Source organism: Chiloscyllium punctatum, chromosome 42, assembly GCF_047496795.1.
Source record: "Chiloscyllium punctatum isolate Juve2018m chromosome 42, sChiPun1.3, whole genome shotgun sequence".
NCBI lineage: Eukaryota > Metazoa > Chordata > Chondrichthyes > Orectolobiformes > Hemiscylliidae > Chiloscyllium > Chiloscyllium punctatum.
The window spans coordinates 51,959,366-51,976,051 of NC_092780.1; the positions used below are offsets into that span (position 1 = coordinate 51,959,366).

The 16,686-nt window shown below is 39.3% G+C and overlaps 1 long non-coding RNA gene and 1 gene segment (V, D, J or C); one reads left to right on the forward strand and one right to left on the reverse strand.

The window, feature by feature from the left end:
- Nucleotides 1-7,258, forward strand: LOC140465944 (Ig heavy chain C region, membrane-bound form-like). The segment is given in 5 exon segments: nt 1-708; nt 2,647-2,955; nt 3,410-3,739; nt 6,533-6,660; nt 6,800-7,258. Coding segments are annotated over 5 exon segments (873 nt in total).
- The window catches only part of LOC140465945 (uncharacterized), a 25,242-nt gene continuing 12,812 nt past the window's right edge, over nt 4,257-16,686 (reverse strand). Inside the window, exon 3 of the long non-coding RNA XR_011955191.1 lies at nt 4,257-4,904. This is a non-coding gene — a long non-coding RNA (uncharacterized lncRNA). The remainder of the gene's footprint in view (nt 4,905-16,686) is intronic.

Below are 16,686 nucleotides of genomic sequence, written 5' to 3' on the forward strand. Positions count from 1 at the left end.
TCTCGCCTGAAGGCACTAAATCCTGGAATGTTGAATAACCACTCCTGCCTGGCTCTCAATATGTCTCCGTGATAGTAACCGCATCACTTCCTCATTTATGCTGGTAATTCATCCGCCTTGTTCATCAGACTCTGTCATTAAAACAAATACCATCCAACGTTGCTATCTCCCTTCTGATGTTACCGGCCAATAGTTTCTATGCCTCCTTGACTCCCTTGCTGTGTCCTATAATTTTAGCTTTTCACATTGTCCTGCTGATCTTTCTGTGTGGATCCCAGCTTCTCCAGCACTCTGCACAATTATGATTCTTGTATCCATTAACCACAGAAACCTTGATATATGAGAACTGATTGTATTTGTTATGAAATTCGTCAGATAATTTATGCAATGTGTTTCCTAAAGATCCTCTCCCACCAACCCTTCTCCTAACTGTGAGCTCCAGTGAAGAAATCGCAAGCAGCAAGTTTGCAACCGTCGTCTGTTCAATCATCGATTTCCATCCGAAGTCAATCTCCGTGAGTTGGTTGAAAAATGGCCGACCCTTGGATTCTGGCTTCTTCACGTCTCCCTTGTGTGAGGCGAACGGGAACTTCTCGGTGACGAGTCGGCTGATGGTCCCTTATGGTGAATGGTTCAACAGCGCAGTCTATACCTGCCAGGTCACTCATGGAGAGAACACTCAAAGTAAAAACATCACTGCACTCCAGGGTAAGAGACACATACTGAGAGAGCTACAAATCATTCGAAACTCTGATGTGAATCAAACACACTAATTTATCAGGAGTAGTAAACAGCACAGTACAGCTTCTCATTTCAGTTTGAGTGTTACATTAGCATTGCTCATAATTCAACATTTTGGCAAGAGAGAAAAGCATGTTTCCTCTCTGTTGAAGATAGATATATAGACAGTGAGCTTTGTTAAATAGTTCGTTGCCTGACCATGCTGGGAAAGGCATTCAGAGTGCTGAATCCCTACCTGGTAACGGCTTCAAGGATAAGTTTGGGGGTGGATGGGGGATACTGGAGAAATATCTGATTGAAACATAGAAAATACTGAGAGACTGAGGTCGAGTGAACGTGGAATAGATGTTTTGACTGGTAGGCCAGACTAGGACCCAAGGGCACAGTCTCAGGGTCAAAGGGGCACCGTTTAGAACTGAGATGTGGGGAGAAATGTCTTCAGCCAGAGGGTGATGAGGCTGTGGAACTTGTTGCTGCAGAGGGCTGTGGAGACCAGGCCATTGTGTGTATTCAAGCCAGCGATAGATCGGCTCTTGTTTAGTATGGGGAGAAGACAGTAGAATGGCTTTAGCCCAAAACGTCAATTTTCCTGCTCGTCGGATGCTGCTTGACATGCTGTGCTTTTCCAGCATTATTCTGATCTAAACTTTGGGTTGGCCGTACAGCCTTATTCTGATCCTCTATCTTACGATGTTGTGGTCTCAAAATGACGTGGTTAAAATATACAGTGACCCTTACTTGAAAATAAATCAAAATGCGTTCAATGCTTCATTCCCTGCTCAGGAATGACCTGTTGGCCTTGGACATTGTACGACATCGATTTTTATCTGGTACTGAGCTCTTTAACTTCATTTATGGGATCAGACCCCAGACCAAGTGGGTATCACATCAACTGGGATAAACGTGATCTCACTGAGCTTCTTTAAGATGCTCTCTGTAATTAGTGGATGAGGCAGGAGAATAAATTCTGGTAAGAATGCTACAATAGGGATGAATGAACTAGGAACTCGAGACAGGCTGATTTAGCCTGGTTTGGGGTGGCGATGTTTACACAGTGAGTAGTGGATGTCTATAAAATTACATTTCCATCGCGTTTGTAGATTAATTTAAGACGCTTTTGTTTGTTTTTTTTTCTTCCCTGCTCTATGAAGAAATTAAAAAATGCAGCTTGGTAAATAAAGTGAAAGTACAGACCAGTCATGAACTAACTGAATGGAGGGAAAGACTTAAGCAGATGGGTGTCCTTTTCAATATCCAATGCTGTACTCAATGTCTTGTTTTCAGATCTACTCCAAACTCAGCCCACGAGGAACAGTGACATAAATTAGAGAATGACATCACACCAATAACGCAAAGTATTTTTGATCACGTTAAATATAATGAACAGAATTTCCATGGCTGTTCGCCACTCCTGTAACACTTTAGAACTCTGCAAAGAGAATAATTATTATTTATTATAATTTGTCTAAAATGTAGGATGTGATTTGGCAGTCAGCATGACCAGCAGCATTTGCACCTAAGGGTTATGAACGTGGAAATGAACTCATTATATTCAGATTACTCTTGTCACAAGTATCAATAGATGGTCTTAAGTGAGAGACAGACTCTGAAAGAAAGGTAATTCCATGGGTTACGTGATGGTATCTTCGATGATTTTACTTTTTTCACAGGTTTCACTTGTTATAAAGTCAGTGTTCTTTAGGAATAATTACACAGGGTATGTTATAGATCATCACAAATGCTTTCACAGATCAAAATACATCAACAAGAGTAAGCATCGTTTCAGCAATAGTTGGAGTTGCCATTTTGAAGGTGGTGTCTTCACCCTGTGAAGAAGGAATCTGAAGATTGGCTGTTTGTTTCATAAAGGGGCATTTTTCATTGACTTTGATTTTTGTTTCATAGAAGATACCGAGTGCCACCCTAACACCGTTAAAATCCTCCCACCGCCAGTAGAACAAGTCTTACTGGAGGCGACGGTGACGTTAACCTGCGTTGTGTCCAATCTTCCTTCTGGAGTCAACGTGACCTGGAAACAAGAAAAGAAGCCTCTGAAATCAGAGATTGCTGACCAGCCTGGACAGAATCCCGACAGTGTGATCAGCAAATTAGACATTTCTACTGAAGCCTGGCTGAGTGGCGTTACTTTTGAATGTGTGGTGTACCATCAGAATCTACCGACTCCGCTGAGAGACTCCATCCATAAGGAGAAAGGTGAGCAGTGAGATTAAAGCACAAAGGATCCCATGTGTCATCCAGATCCAGTTACATCAATGTCAGGCTTTGATTGGTAATGAACAAACACTGTTGGGAGCATTAATGATGGATCTGAAGGCAGGATAGCTGGGTAGCTGCTTAAGAAAAAGGTGGACCAAAGGATATTGTATTCTGATTCAGTCAGATAAAGTGGGAAGAAGCCTGGGTTTTGACGTCACCATCAGCAATGACAGTTGGACAAAATGTCCTTGTTGTGGGCTGGAAACATGGAGGCAACTTTCACATTAAACTCTACTTTTTTTACTCAACAGAATGTGTATCATTCTGCTCCTTTAGTAAATGGAAGTGAATAAATCCCAAATTAAACATGGCGTATTTTAATATTTAGTGTAATTGTGATCTTGGTTCAGGATTTTTTGGTTGATTGATATTTGTCTCAAATATTCTGCAGTGATTAATCCGCTGGAGCCATCAGTATCTGTCCTCCTGCCACCAACAGAAGAAATCTCCGCTCAGAGGTTTCTCTCCCTCACCTGTTTAGTGAGAGGTTTCTCCCCCCGAGAGATCTTCGTCAAATGGACAAACAATGACAAGCCGGTGAATCCCAGTAACTACAAGAACACCGAGGTGATGGCGGAGAGTGACAATACCTCCTTCTTCATGTACAGCCTGTTATCCATTACAGCGGAGGAGTGGGCCAGCGGTGCTTCTTACTCCTGTGTGGTGGGACATGAAGCAATTCCATTGAAGATCATCAACAGAACAGTCGATAAATCCAGCGGTAAACCGAGTTTCGTAAACATTTCACTTGCACTGATGGACACTGTTAATTCATGTCAATAAAAATCTCAAAGTTGCATTTAATAATTCAACAGAAGTAATAAAGTTTTTTTTTCCTCCATTTGTGAGTTAAATACTGAATTAATTGTTTCCCACTCTGACTTACATTGCATCTGTGTAGTTAAAGTGGATTATTAACAGGTCTAGGACAAGTGTCTTGTGCAGTTAATGTTCTCTGCTCAGATACATCCTGGGTCAGAGACAGAGTAAAGCTCACTCATTACAGGATTTCGCCAAGTACCTTATCCATCCTAAATCCCTCTGTGACAAAATCTGACAATATCCATTTTATGTCAAGGGTAGGGCACGAATTTTGAACTTGGTGTTCTTGATTCCCCGATTGGACGTTCTTACAAAATTCATGTCAGTTTTAAACTGCCACATTGCACCAATTGGAAATGTAAATTTAAGTCACTTTAAAATTAAATTTGATTGGAACATACCAATCGTAAAGAGTGCAGAACAGTTTGAATGTAACCTTTGTTTCTGGGGAACTTCCAGGGATCTTGCGCCAGTGCATGAGTTGACAGAATGTATCTTCACTTTCACACCAAAGAGAATCGACAGATAAGTTGTCGTGGAGCAGAGGGGAGGGGAACGTTGAATGGTCTGTCCTCTTGCTCCCTGTGCAGAGTTTTCATGGTAGATGTCCTCTGTAATGTAACCCAGTTACTAACAGTAACAGTCAGCTTCTTGCTTACTGTCCAAAGATTTAACATTTCCATGCAAAATAATACCTTTGAAGCATGTTGGACAAGCTTGGCCCTGTTAACAAATGATTAACATTGACTCCCATAATCCAAAACTGGTGTTTGCATCGTCCCAGTTTGAATTCCATAGTTTTGGCTCAGTTTTCTGGAGCACATGGGATCAATTCTGGTATTCGAATACCTGATATCATTTTGTTTCACATACAGAACACAAATAGACATTTTCTAATAAACATATTCAGAAATGTTATCAGTGAGGATTTGAACTCACGCCTTTTCTCTCAGAGACAGAAATTCTATCACTGCAACAGAAGAGTTGCTCATAAAACGCTTATCTCTCCACGACGATGGGCATTGTTTCCTACGACGCCAAGGTCAAACCTAATTATGGGCAATCTATTAAAATTAGAACAATAAATCAGAATAATAAAAATTGCAGTCTGGTATAAGAACAGATACAGAGAGATGATCGCAAATACACATATACGGGCTCTCACCTAAAGACACATATTTATGTGCACACTCAAATGTGCATATAAATAAGATGTCACACACGCATATTCGCACAGAACCACACATGCAAGTGGTACTTGAACACTCACCTATGCTCATACAAAAACTCACATACACGGAATGAAAATCATTTGCACAAATCAACAGGGGTACTCACACATAACCATGAGATACATAGACACAGGGTAACACACAAATGGGCATGAATACATATGCATTCATACAGCACAATGCGTACAGACATACACGCATGAACACACAGATACAAATTCCGAAAAATGTCCTCCCACATGTCAACTCACACAGACACATAAGTGCACAGAGATAAACATTAATATCATTATTTTCCCATTTTCAGAATCACAAACATACGATGACAGAGGCAGCTTAATTAGTTATTTTTAAACCACATTGATCAGCATGTATACAATATCACACGTACACACAAATTCAGAGTCTCACATGCAGACACGCAAGTGCATAGATCAACAAATAGAGGGGCGTTTATTAAATAAGGAGAATGGGCACAAGCATCAGCAAGCATCCACACACAATAACACAAACAAGCTTATCAGGAGATGGTTTGGGAAAGATGCCACACAAGCAAACATCATCATATAAATATAAACATCCATCAAAACATAACATTGCATGCTAACATTTATTAAGCATAAACATGAAAATAACCTAGTTTGGTAGGATCTGAAACAGACACATAAGCAAACATTTTAGATAGCACTAATGAAAAGTGAACACTCACAAAGACATTACAAGATAAGCATAGGCAGCAATGAAGTAGCATATTAGCATTATGCTTACACAATGTGAAAAGACCAAAATTTAGGTGCACAAACACATGAGCACACCAGCAGTGAAGGAACAGGAATATGTTTATTCATGCACAGACTCCAACATGGGCAAGAGTGAAGTAAGAGACTCTCATAACCACATACACAAACATTAAAGGAAAACCAAACACACCAAGCAGTGGATCAAATAAATTAAGGGACACATGTACAAACACTTATTCCTAAATATACAGATCCTACAAACAAAAATATGAAGCAACATCCTGACTGTGATGTCACTTATATTCATGATTTGCCAAGCAATTGGTCACCAATACATAAAGATGAGAATCACATTTGAATTTTTATTCAGTGATGGCCACAATTTTCAACATCCTATATTTAAAATATAATGATATTATTAAAATAATCATTCGTAATAAGCATTCCTCAAATAATAATATCCTTAAATAATAGATGAAAATAAAAATAATTTAAAACATTCTGACATGGACAATGAAGAACGAACATGTGCAGTTAGTATTTGTAATTTCTTGCTGAGAGTCAATGATGCACTAACAGATACTGATAAGAGTCACATTTGAGAAATACCTGACTGCTTTATGAAGATGTAATAGTCTCTAATTACATGATTTGGATGCAGATAGATTGATCTGGATCAATAAACAATCTAAATGTGTTCTCTCGGCTTTATATTCATAGATTCAATAGATCGCACTTGGATTGAAGACTATGAGGATGATAACAGCAACATCTGGACAACTGCTTCCACGTTCATTACCTTGTTCTTCCTGAGTATTTTCTACAGCGCTGCCGTCACTCTGGTGAAGGTGAGAATAATCACATCTTCCTCACGCCAAGCAGCCCAATATGTTGTGTGAAATCTCTAAGTGTGCCATTGAATAAACATTAAATCTGAAAGTCCCTGATCATAAATATCTATATCATTGCTTTATCTTTCTTTTCCAGGTTAAGTGAATGAATTGTGGACCCCCTTGATTTTCCTGATCTGCTTATCAAGGTCTCTGAATTCCCAATCTACAATCTGTCCTATTGCTGACTCTAACAGTGAGATTACTTCAGTTTATCAGCTTGTAACAGACAATTATTGATGGATTTTCCTTTTTACTTTGATATCTTTGAGATGGTTGGAGTTGGAAGAATGTGTAGCTCCCAGTTGATTGAAGCCACATTTGTTGTGTTTTTATTAGTTCCTTACTCAGAATGGTTGCCTATCTTTTCTGATGAGCCTTTGTATTCCCTTTCTTGTGACTGTTCCTGATGTACAGAAAATTCCCAGCTCACAGCGCATGTGTTCTCATTCCAATGTGGCATCCAGCCATTATATTCACTTCTGTTAACTCTTACATCAACTTTTTGGATAAAAATGCTTTCTGAAATGGTTAATAAATCTCGAATGAATATGCACTAACCTTGAGTTTGCTTAATTCTCTCTTCAAGGCCAGTCAGTAATAATACATTTTCCCACATCCTACTCCTTTCCCAGCCAAATGCTTTCACTTGTTCTGTTTGGTTGTGTTTCATCCAGTCATTTAGTTTATTGCGGCGCTACCATGCAGCCCACTAATGTAAATGCATCTATCACACGATATGCCTGATGGAACACTCCAGAGGCAGAATGATTCAAGAATCCTCTTATGCAGTAAGGGTCACGGCCTTGGGTCACCTAATGATACAAATGAGGAGCTTTGCTCCACCAGAAGCCTATAAAAGGCAGGCAAAGGAGTTTGAAAATTTACTCTACACCGTGTAAACTGAAAGTACTCCCAATGTCGGGACAGGCTGGGTTAGTAATGCAGAAATCACCACCTAAAGCGCCCAACGAAACATTCATCAGCCAAAAATGTCAACGTTCAGTCAGGTATTCAGACACAACAAGTGCACAATCCAAGGGTGGATTCTCAGATCTGGAGTTTTTCTCACACATAAATCTCATGGAGCACAATTCCTGGGATCTATTTGACACACCACACCTGTCAAATCCCAGGGAATGAGACTGAGATCTATCTGATAAAGGGATATTACTGAACAGCAACCCTCAAAAATAATAAATCAGAGGTCGATGTTGATCAGGCAAAGCAGAGCTCATGAGTAAATATTCAGCCATTGGGATCTATATGACGCAAGACGAAATTGAGAACCAATCATAGCAACTGTTCACAGAGTCTGGAAACTATCAGCAGAGGAGAACATTCTCAATTTCTCAGAGTCGTTGAGGTATATCATCCCGGGAATAGTGTTGTGAATCAGTCACATACCCAATCTCACAACTTCGAATTTTTTCAAAAACGTAGCACCTGAAACTAGATGCAATATTCCAGGTGAGACAAGAGACTGTTTTATTTCAGTTTAACATAATTGCTCTGTGTTTGTTCTCCACAGCGTTATTGATGAAGTCGGGATTATTTGCTCTTCTGTCCATGTGTCATAGTACATTCCCTGATTTGTGCACATACACACGGAGGATCCTCTGCTCCTTCACCCCTTTGGGTTTACACCCTTACTATTGTATGTTCCTCTGAGTTCATCACAAAACAAAGAAGCACGTCACACCTCCCTGAGACTGAGATCTATCTGACACACCGATATTCATGAATAACAATCCTCAAAAATTATAAATCACAGGTTGATTTCGATCAAGGAAGGCAGAGATCAGAAGTTCTGGAAACCCTGCTGCTTTCCATGTCCTGTCCCACAACCCCTCTGTCAAACTTGATGCTCTTAGCTGTTCTTCCAATATCCTAACATTTTACCCTAAATTGTTATTAATATTTTTCTGTAATTTTGCATTATATACCAAAGCACAGGGTGAAACAACAAAGACTCCAAACACTGAACTCTGAGAACGTACACAATAAGGCAACCTACATTTTGATTTGGCAAACCCCCGTTAACAAATGGTTGACAAGTACAAAACAGTGAGTAAGATTAACTTGAACTCATCAAAATAAAAGGAAAGTCCTCTGGAGGTACAGCGGTGTAGGCAAGACCTGGGCAAACAGAATGGAGATCGTTTTTTAAAATTCTTGTTTATATCCATAATTTTCCTTCCACACAATGTAACCTTTTATTTCCCATCACCCAAGTCATCCATGGTATCTTTATTCTCAGCTACTAACCATCACCAGTAAATTGAATAATTTATGTTCAAAGCCCCTCCCACCATCAAAGGTACGGCAGAAATAGGAAGAGCTAGAAGGAGATTGGAGTCAATTTTTCTTGTGGTGAAACATTACTGCTGTTCTAACACAAGGTATTTCTGAGGGATGGTCCAGTGAAGCTATGTGGACGGAACTCATAAATAAGAAGGGCATGATTACTTTGATGCGATTGTAATAGTCCCCCCAGTAGTCAGAGTGAAATTGAGTAACAAATATGTGGAGAGATCTTATTTATATGTAAGAATGATAGGATTGTATTAATAGCAAATTTTAACCTTCCCAAACATAAATTGGGACAGCCATGGTCTTAAGAGCTTGGATGGTGAGGAATTTGGTAAGTGCTAAAGTCAATTTTCTTCATTAATATGCAGATGTAACTATCACAGAAGGAGCAAACCTGACCTACTCTTGTGATACAAGGCAGGGCAAGGGACTGAATGATTAGCAGGGGAGCTTTTCGGGGCCGGGGTCATAATTCGATTAGTTGTAAAATATCTATGGAAAGGACTGGCATTATATATAAGCTAAAGTTCTTAATTGAACTAGGGCAAATTTTGATAGTATGAGACAAAAACTTTCAAGGGTTGATTGGAGTAGACTGTTTGCAGCTCAAGGGATGGCTGGCAAGAGTGAAGCTTTCAGAAGTGAGATAACGAGAGTTCAGAGGTGTGATGTTCCTGTTAGTGTGAAGATAAGGCTGGTAAAAGGAGGGAACACTGGAGGGATAAAGATATTGAGGCTCTGGTTCAGATTAAGAATGAATCATATATTAAATATAGATAAATGCGATCAAGTGAATCTCGAAGAGTACAAGAGGTGCAGGGACATTCTAAAGAGGGAAATGAGGAGGGCAAGAAAGGAAAATGAGATAACCTTGGGAGATAATGTTAAAGATAATCCAAAGAAATTTGAATAGTACATTAAGAGCAAAGGGGTAGATCATAGAGTCATAGAGATGTACAACTTGGAAACAGATCCTTCAGTCTCACTTGCCCATGCTGACCAGATATCCTAAACTAATCTAGTTCCATTTGCCAGTACTTGGCCCATATCCCTCTAAACCCTTCCTATTCGTATACACACTCAGACGCCTTTTAAATGTTGAAATTACACCAGCCTCCACCACTTCCTCTGGCAGTTAATTCCATACACACCATCCTCTGCAAAAGTTACTCCTTAGGTACTTTCAACTTTTCCCCCTCTCACTCTAAACCTATACTCAAGAGTATAGGTTTAGGTGAGACTCCACCCACCTCAGGGAAAAGACCTTGTCTATTCACCATATCCCTGCCTCTGATGATTTTATAAACCTTTATAAAGTTACACCTCAGCCTCCAACACTCCAGAGAAATCAGCCCCAGCCTATTCAGCCTCTCCCTATATAACTCTACATGGCTGTGAATATGTATAAGCCTAGAGGGATGGCTTCATAAATCATGTTGCATTTTATATAAATGCTGTTTTTTTTAATCATCATTTAGTTTAAAATGGAGGATGGGTGCCCTTTCAATTTCATACCAGTAGCACAGAAAGACCTGGGGAAATAAACTGCAAAAAGAAATGGAGAACAAGTTATTGCACTACGGATAATCTCACCATATAATTCATGAAAAAAATAATTCCCTGTTTTGACCTTGCAGTTAATAGAGTCTATTAATTAACCCTGTGTTTGTAATAATTTTCACCTATCTGTCATTCTACATTTAGTTGTTATAGTTACCATGTGGATTACTGCACCTCTCTAAAAATTCAAAACAAAATAAAGTAAAATTGCAAATTAAATATTGTATCTAATTACGACAAAAAAAATTAGCAATTCAATGACACCAAATTGGAAAGGAATGTTGAAATGTAGCCTATTCTGAGGACCAGAAGAAGTTGCAAGCGATCATTAATTAATTTACGGTATGTTCAAATAATTAGCAAATGATTTCCACACAGATAAACACCTTGGTAGGAATAATGTGGAGATCACTTATTCAAAAATGCACGTCTAAGTGAGGGAGACAAACAAAGGGATTTCAGACAATTACATCAGTCACTAACAATTTCACCACAGGTTCCAAAGGCCATAAAAATGCAAACAAAGCTCAAAGCTTTATCTCTAAAGGGATAGATTTGAAAGTAGGGTCCCTATAAAAATTTGGTTGACTATAATTAAGAGTATTGCTTGCAGTTCGAGTTGACATATTATAGAATGTATGAGAGAGAGTGAAGAGAAGGTTTATAAAAATGCTACACAAGTTTCTGGCTGTGCATATCAAGGAAGAATTGTTGTGCTGTTCACCTCTCTCTTGAAATGAAAGCTAGCAGTTCTAAAATTATGAAAGGTTTTGAAAGGAGAAGGTACAGAGAAAACATTTCACTTTGGGATAGAACATAACTAGAGGCTGTCAATATAAGATGGTACCTCAAGAAATCCAAAAGGGAATTCAGAAGAAACCTCTTCACTGAAAGAATGATGAGAACGGGGAATATGTGACCAGACGGAATAGTTGAAATCAATAGTTTCGATGTATTTCAAGGAAACTAGGCGAGCACTTGGAAGGGATGGGAATAGAGAATTACAATGGGCGATTTAGATGAGGAAAGATGTGAAACTCCTTGAGTGGAACATAAGCACTGGCATGGACTGATTGTGCCAAATGGTCTGTATTTCGTCTGTAATCCTGTGTAGAAATCACCATTCTATGAAACAAAAAGTGTATTAAGAACATCTAGAAGAATTATAAAGTTTCTCACAAAAATGTCTCAAGTATCCAGCAGTGAATGTAAATGATTTTATCACATAGCCACACTTCACTATTTGCTTGATAGCACTGAAACAGCAGTAATCACAGTACTCTTACTAGGAGTAGGAGTAACCCATTGTCCATGCTCCAATTGGGGGATCTTAATGACTTATTAATGGTCTCAGTAGGACCTTCCAACCTGATCCTGGGAATGTTGTGAACATTCTAGCCCTCACGGCTTCTTTCACTCACTTACTCTGATTTCCAGTTCCCGTAATGATCGCTACCATGGACAGGAGACTGTTCCTGTATGCAGATGGGATACCCTGTTGTGAGCCATGAGGTGCTTCATTAGGAGGGACATCCTGCAGGCGTGTCTCTAGGATGCAGGAGGAGGTCTCCCACCCAATGGAGGACCCACCTACTGCTAATAAACTGCCAGCATTAGCGGGAACAGACTCTACATTGACCACCTGAGTGGCCATCCTTTCCCGAATTTGGTATCAATAAAATACTACAGAGGTGGAAATATGAGAGCCACTGAAACTCCTTCCTTCCCTTATCATCTTCCACCCTATTATCCACCTAATGACCTTGCAGCCTGTCCCTAGAGGACTGATAGAAAACAGTCCCATTCCAATATTCAAGAACATGAAGAGCTGGCAAACTGGTCAACATTGATAAAGCTTAGCACAAACAGTCTTGGCCTGACTGTCAAATTCTAAAGTGTAGCTTGAGATGAGTTCAATAAAAATGGCAGAAGTACAGAAACAACCACTTCCATCCGTCAGAAACAAATTTCTGTGAATGGGAACGGGGTGGTCCGCTATTTGGAATGGAGCAGTGCATTTGAAGAGTTAATGAGGAGCAGCAATGTTTTATGTTGGATGTGTGCACAGTTTGAAGCTGTTTACTGATTCAGTTTTGCTAAAGGTTTGGCAGATACATTCCAATTAGAATCAATTAAATCTGCCAAAGTGGATATTAATACTCACATTTATGAGATGCTTTAACATAGAACATAGATAAATACAGCACAGAACAGGCCCTTTGGCCCACGACAGTGAGCCGAGGTTTTCTCCTAATGTAAAATATAATAACAACCTACACACCTCTCAATTCAACGCTAAACATTTGCATGTCCAGCAGTCACTTAAATGTCCCTAATGACTCTGCTTCCACCACCACCTCTGGCAATACATTCCATGCATTCACAACTCTCTGTGTAAAGAACCTACTTCTAACGTCTCCTCTATACCTTTCTCCGAATATCTTAAAACTATGACCCCCTCGTACCAGTCAATCCTGCCCTGGGGAAAATTCTCTAGCTATTGACTTTATCTATTCCTTTCATTATTTTGTATACCTCAATCAGGTCTGCTCTCTTGCTCCTTCTCTCCAGAGAGAAAAGTCTGAACTTATTCAACCTTTCTTCATAAGGCAAGCCCTCCAGTCCAGGTAGCATCCTGGTAAACCTTCTTTGCACCATCTCCAAAGCCTCTATATATTTCTTATAGCAGGGCGACCCAGAACTGGACACAATATTCCAGGTGTAGTCTCACTAGGGACTTGTAGAGCTGTAGCAAAACCTCGCTGCTCTCAAACTCGAGTCACCTGTAAATGAAAGCCTAAACATCACACGCTTTCTTAACAACCCTATCCACTTGGGTAGCAACTTTGAGGGAACTATGTACTTGAACACCCAGATCCCTCTGTTCCTGCACATGGCCAAGAATCCTGCCTTTAACCCTATATTCAGCATTCGAGTTTGACCTTCCAAACTGGAAAAGGATGCACCGAATGCCAAACAGGAGAAGGTTGTTGGCATGTATCAGAAGAGTTAGGGCCAATGACTAGAAACATGAAACTGGCTTTTAAGCAAGCTTTCAAAGTGAGAATGAGTACCAGAGGGCATCTAAGGGAGTTTATCAATAAAGTACATCTAATTCAGGGGACTTGACCATACTCATGGACAAAAAGGTATAAAGCAATCAGAGAACGAAAGAACAGAGTGTGTATATAAAGGGTACAAGAGACAGGCCAAGAGACAGGATCAAGGCCTTGAAGAATTTAGAGATAGACATAAGTTTTAACTCAATACATTAGATGATAATGAGCCAGTTAACATAGAACATAGAACAATACAGCACTGAACAGGCCCTTCGGCCCACAATGTTGTGCCGAACATTTGTCCTAGCTTAAGCACCCATCCATGTACCTATGCAATTGCCGCTTAAAGGTCACCAATGATTCTGACTGATCTCAGTCCTTTCTCTATAAGCACAAGTTTAAGTTTACCAGTCTTGTCCAGGCCAGCATTAAATGGGATGTTTATTTGCACTGTGCACACCTCCTGATTTCACAAGATATCTTAGTTTTGTAAATGCAATAGATTGCATTTTCCATCGTTTCAGCAATTCATTAAATAGAAGTTAACAGAAATCGACAACTTTCCAAAGCTGTCTTTCAACAGCCAGCCTGATACAATATTCAAAGAGGATCTGCATCAACAAAGTGGCCTTGTCAGGGAGTTAAATCATTTCAAATTCAAAACCTAGATTCCATTTTAATCATATCAGCTGGATGTGGGATACTCCATTAAAAAAAGGTTCCCATATTCAATCGGTTGTTTGCAAATATTGAAATTGGATATTGCTATAAAATAGGACATGCTCTTTTTTTTTGTCTTGCATACATCAGGATAGCTGCAAGGATTTTGATATTAAGGGAAACAAAATTTTACACTGGACAAGAAAAGAGTTCTGATGCTTTGGAAAGTGCACAATGATTGATCGAGATGTCCCCAATGGAAATGAACTGGTCAGATGGTAATGGACAGTTAACAGCTAAACTTTGTTAAGTTTTCAATTGGCAGGTTGCCTGAGTGGTCATGATATTACCCTGTCAAATGAATCAGAGAATGACCATCACCAATTTAGTCAAATCACAACAAGCATTGGCAGTTAACTACCAATCATCACCTGGTCCACTCTCCATGCCTTTACCAATCAGCACTCATTACCCAGACAAATTAAATGCTTTCTCCCTTCCCATTGGTATTCTTGAGAGTGTCCTGATAAGTACAATACTAAAGACTGAAATTTTAAAAAAACTTTATTTTCATCAATACTCAAATTTCCATGTTGTACCAGCTGGCAGAGGTGAAACTTAACCATAATGTATCAGGCCTACAATGAACTGGTAAAGTTCTGCACTGGTCTCAGAGGAAAACCAGCAACAATGTCCTTGTGGAGACATTACTTTGCCTTTGATCCTATACAGCAGTAATTCCAAAGCCATTGGAGGAACAGAAATAAATAGAAACAAACCACATGCACATACACGCAGCATACTATTATTTAAAGTAATAGAGATAAATTCTGCACAAGCAGAAAAACTAATTGTTATTCTGAATAGTGAATGTGGCACCAAAAGCACCCTTGTGATAATGACAGTTGGAAAATCTAGCCCACATTGGTTTGCAGTAGTTGAAGAGTTGCTCATTCTGTTGAGGGCCCCGCTCAGTTCCTACACCAGTATGTGACCATTGATTCAGATTGTTTTTAAAGGCAGATATCAATATGCAGTGGCTCCACTGAAAAGGCTTTTAAATCCTGAGGTACATAGAAGAGCACATAGTTATCCCTGTAAAATGACCTAATAACAATTAACAACATTATATTTGATCTGCTATATTTTCCATTACTGGCTGCAATGAATCTACCTCATGGGATACAGAAACTCACCAGTGTGAGTAAAAACCTCTTAAACTTTGGGCAAAACCCAGGCTATTGTCTTAAGAGAATAAACTCCATACAATAATGCAACAAAGAAAAGCAGATTGAAGTCAAATGATGCACAGGTTTGATGAAGAGCAAAACCCCCTCTAGCCTTGTAGGAAGGCAAGTAGAAAAGTTGTGCATTTATATAACATCTTTATGCAATCTCAGAGTATCCTAAACATCTCTTTCCAGATCTCTGAAACAAGTGCAGAACCCCTGGGGCCACTGACAACTACATGTTATCAAACCCAGGGAATCATAGACGGAAATATCAGCATGTGCCCATGTAACAGTTTAAAATGTGTGTTTAATACCTCCGCTCGAGTAATTAGCAAAATTGTTTCGCGGTATGAACAATAAATGAGAATAGGTCACTTGGCCTTTCGAGCCTGCTCCACCATTCAATAAGATCCTGACTGACCCGATTTTAACAAGTGTATAAAACATTCCGCTGACAATATCCCACTTGAGCTTCTCTTATTCTATCAGTTTAGTATATTCCACTACATATCTGTTGTAATCTGGAGAATAATTCTCCTGCTGTTACTCACTGATCCACACTGTACTGCTCTCCTCATGCACTGTTCTTTTCCTCAGCCCATTCTTTAGACAAGATTAAATAGATTGGAACAGACTCCACTGTTTTCTGGTACTTGACACAATGAGAAGGATTGAAATATTTCAATACACTCCTTTGGTGAAAAATATAATTTGCTTTAATCCTTTAAAACTGGTTCAATTTATTTTATATTTGCATTAAATGGTATATTAGTTTGATCCAGATGTTAGTACAAAGTGAAGTATTACAGCACTGAGCTCTGTCTCATTCTCATTTGATGGAAGTTGGGAAGGAGTGTTTTCTTATAGCAGAGAGTTAAACATGAACAACCAAGTTGAGTAATAATACATGCAGGTTCTGACAAAGTCAATTTTCAATCAGAGATGTTCTATACAACAACTGAAGTACTTTTGATCATGTAGTCACATGTCAGAAATGTGGTTTCCAGTTTGTGTACCATGAGAAAAGCAGGAAGGAGATGATGACCAGATCATCACTGGCCGGGACACCAGGTATAATCTCCTCACTTTAATTCAAAATAATAAGCGTCCTTTTAGAGGGCAGAGTGGCTTTGGTTTAATGCCTCATATACATCTGATGT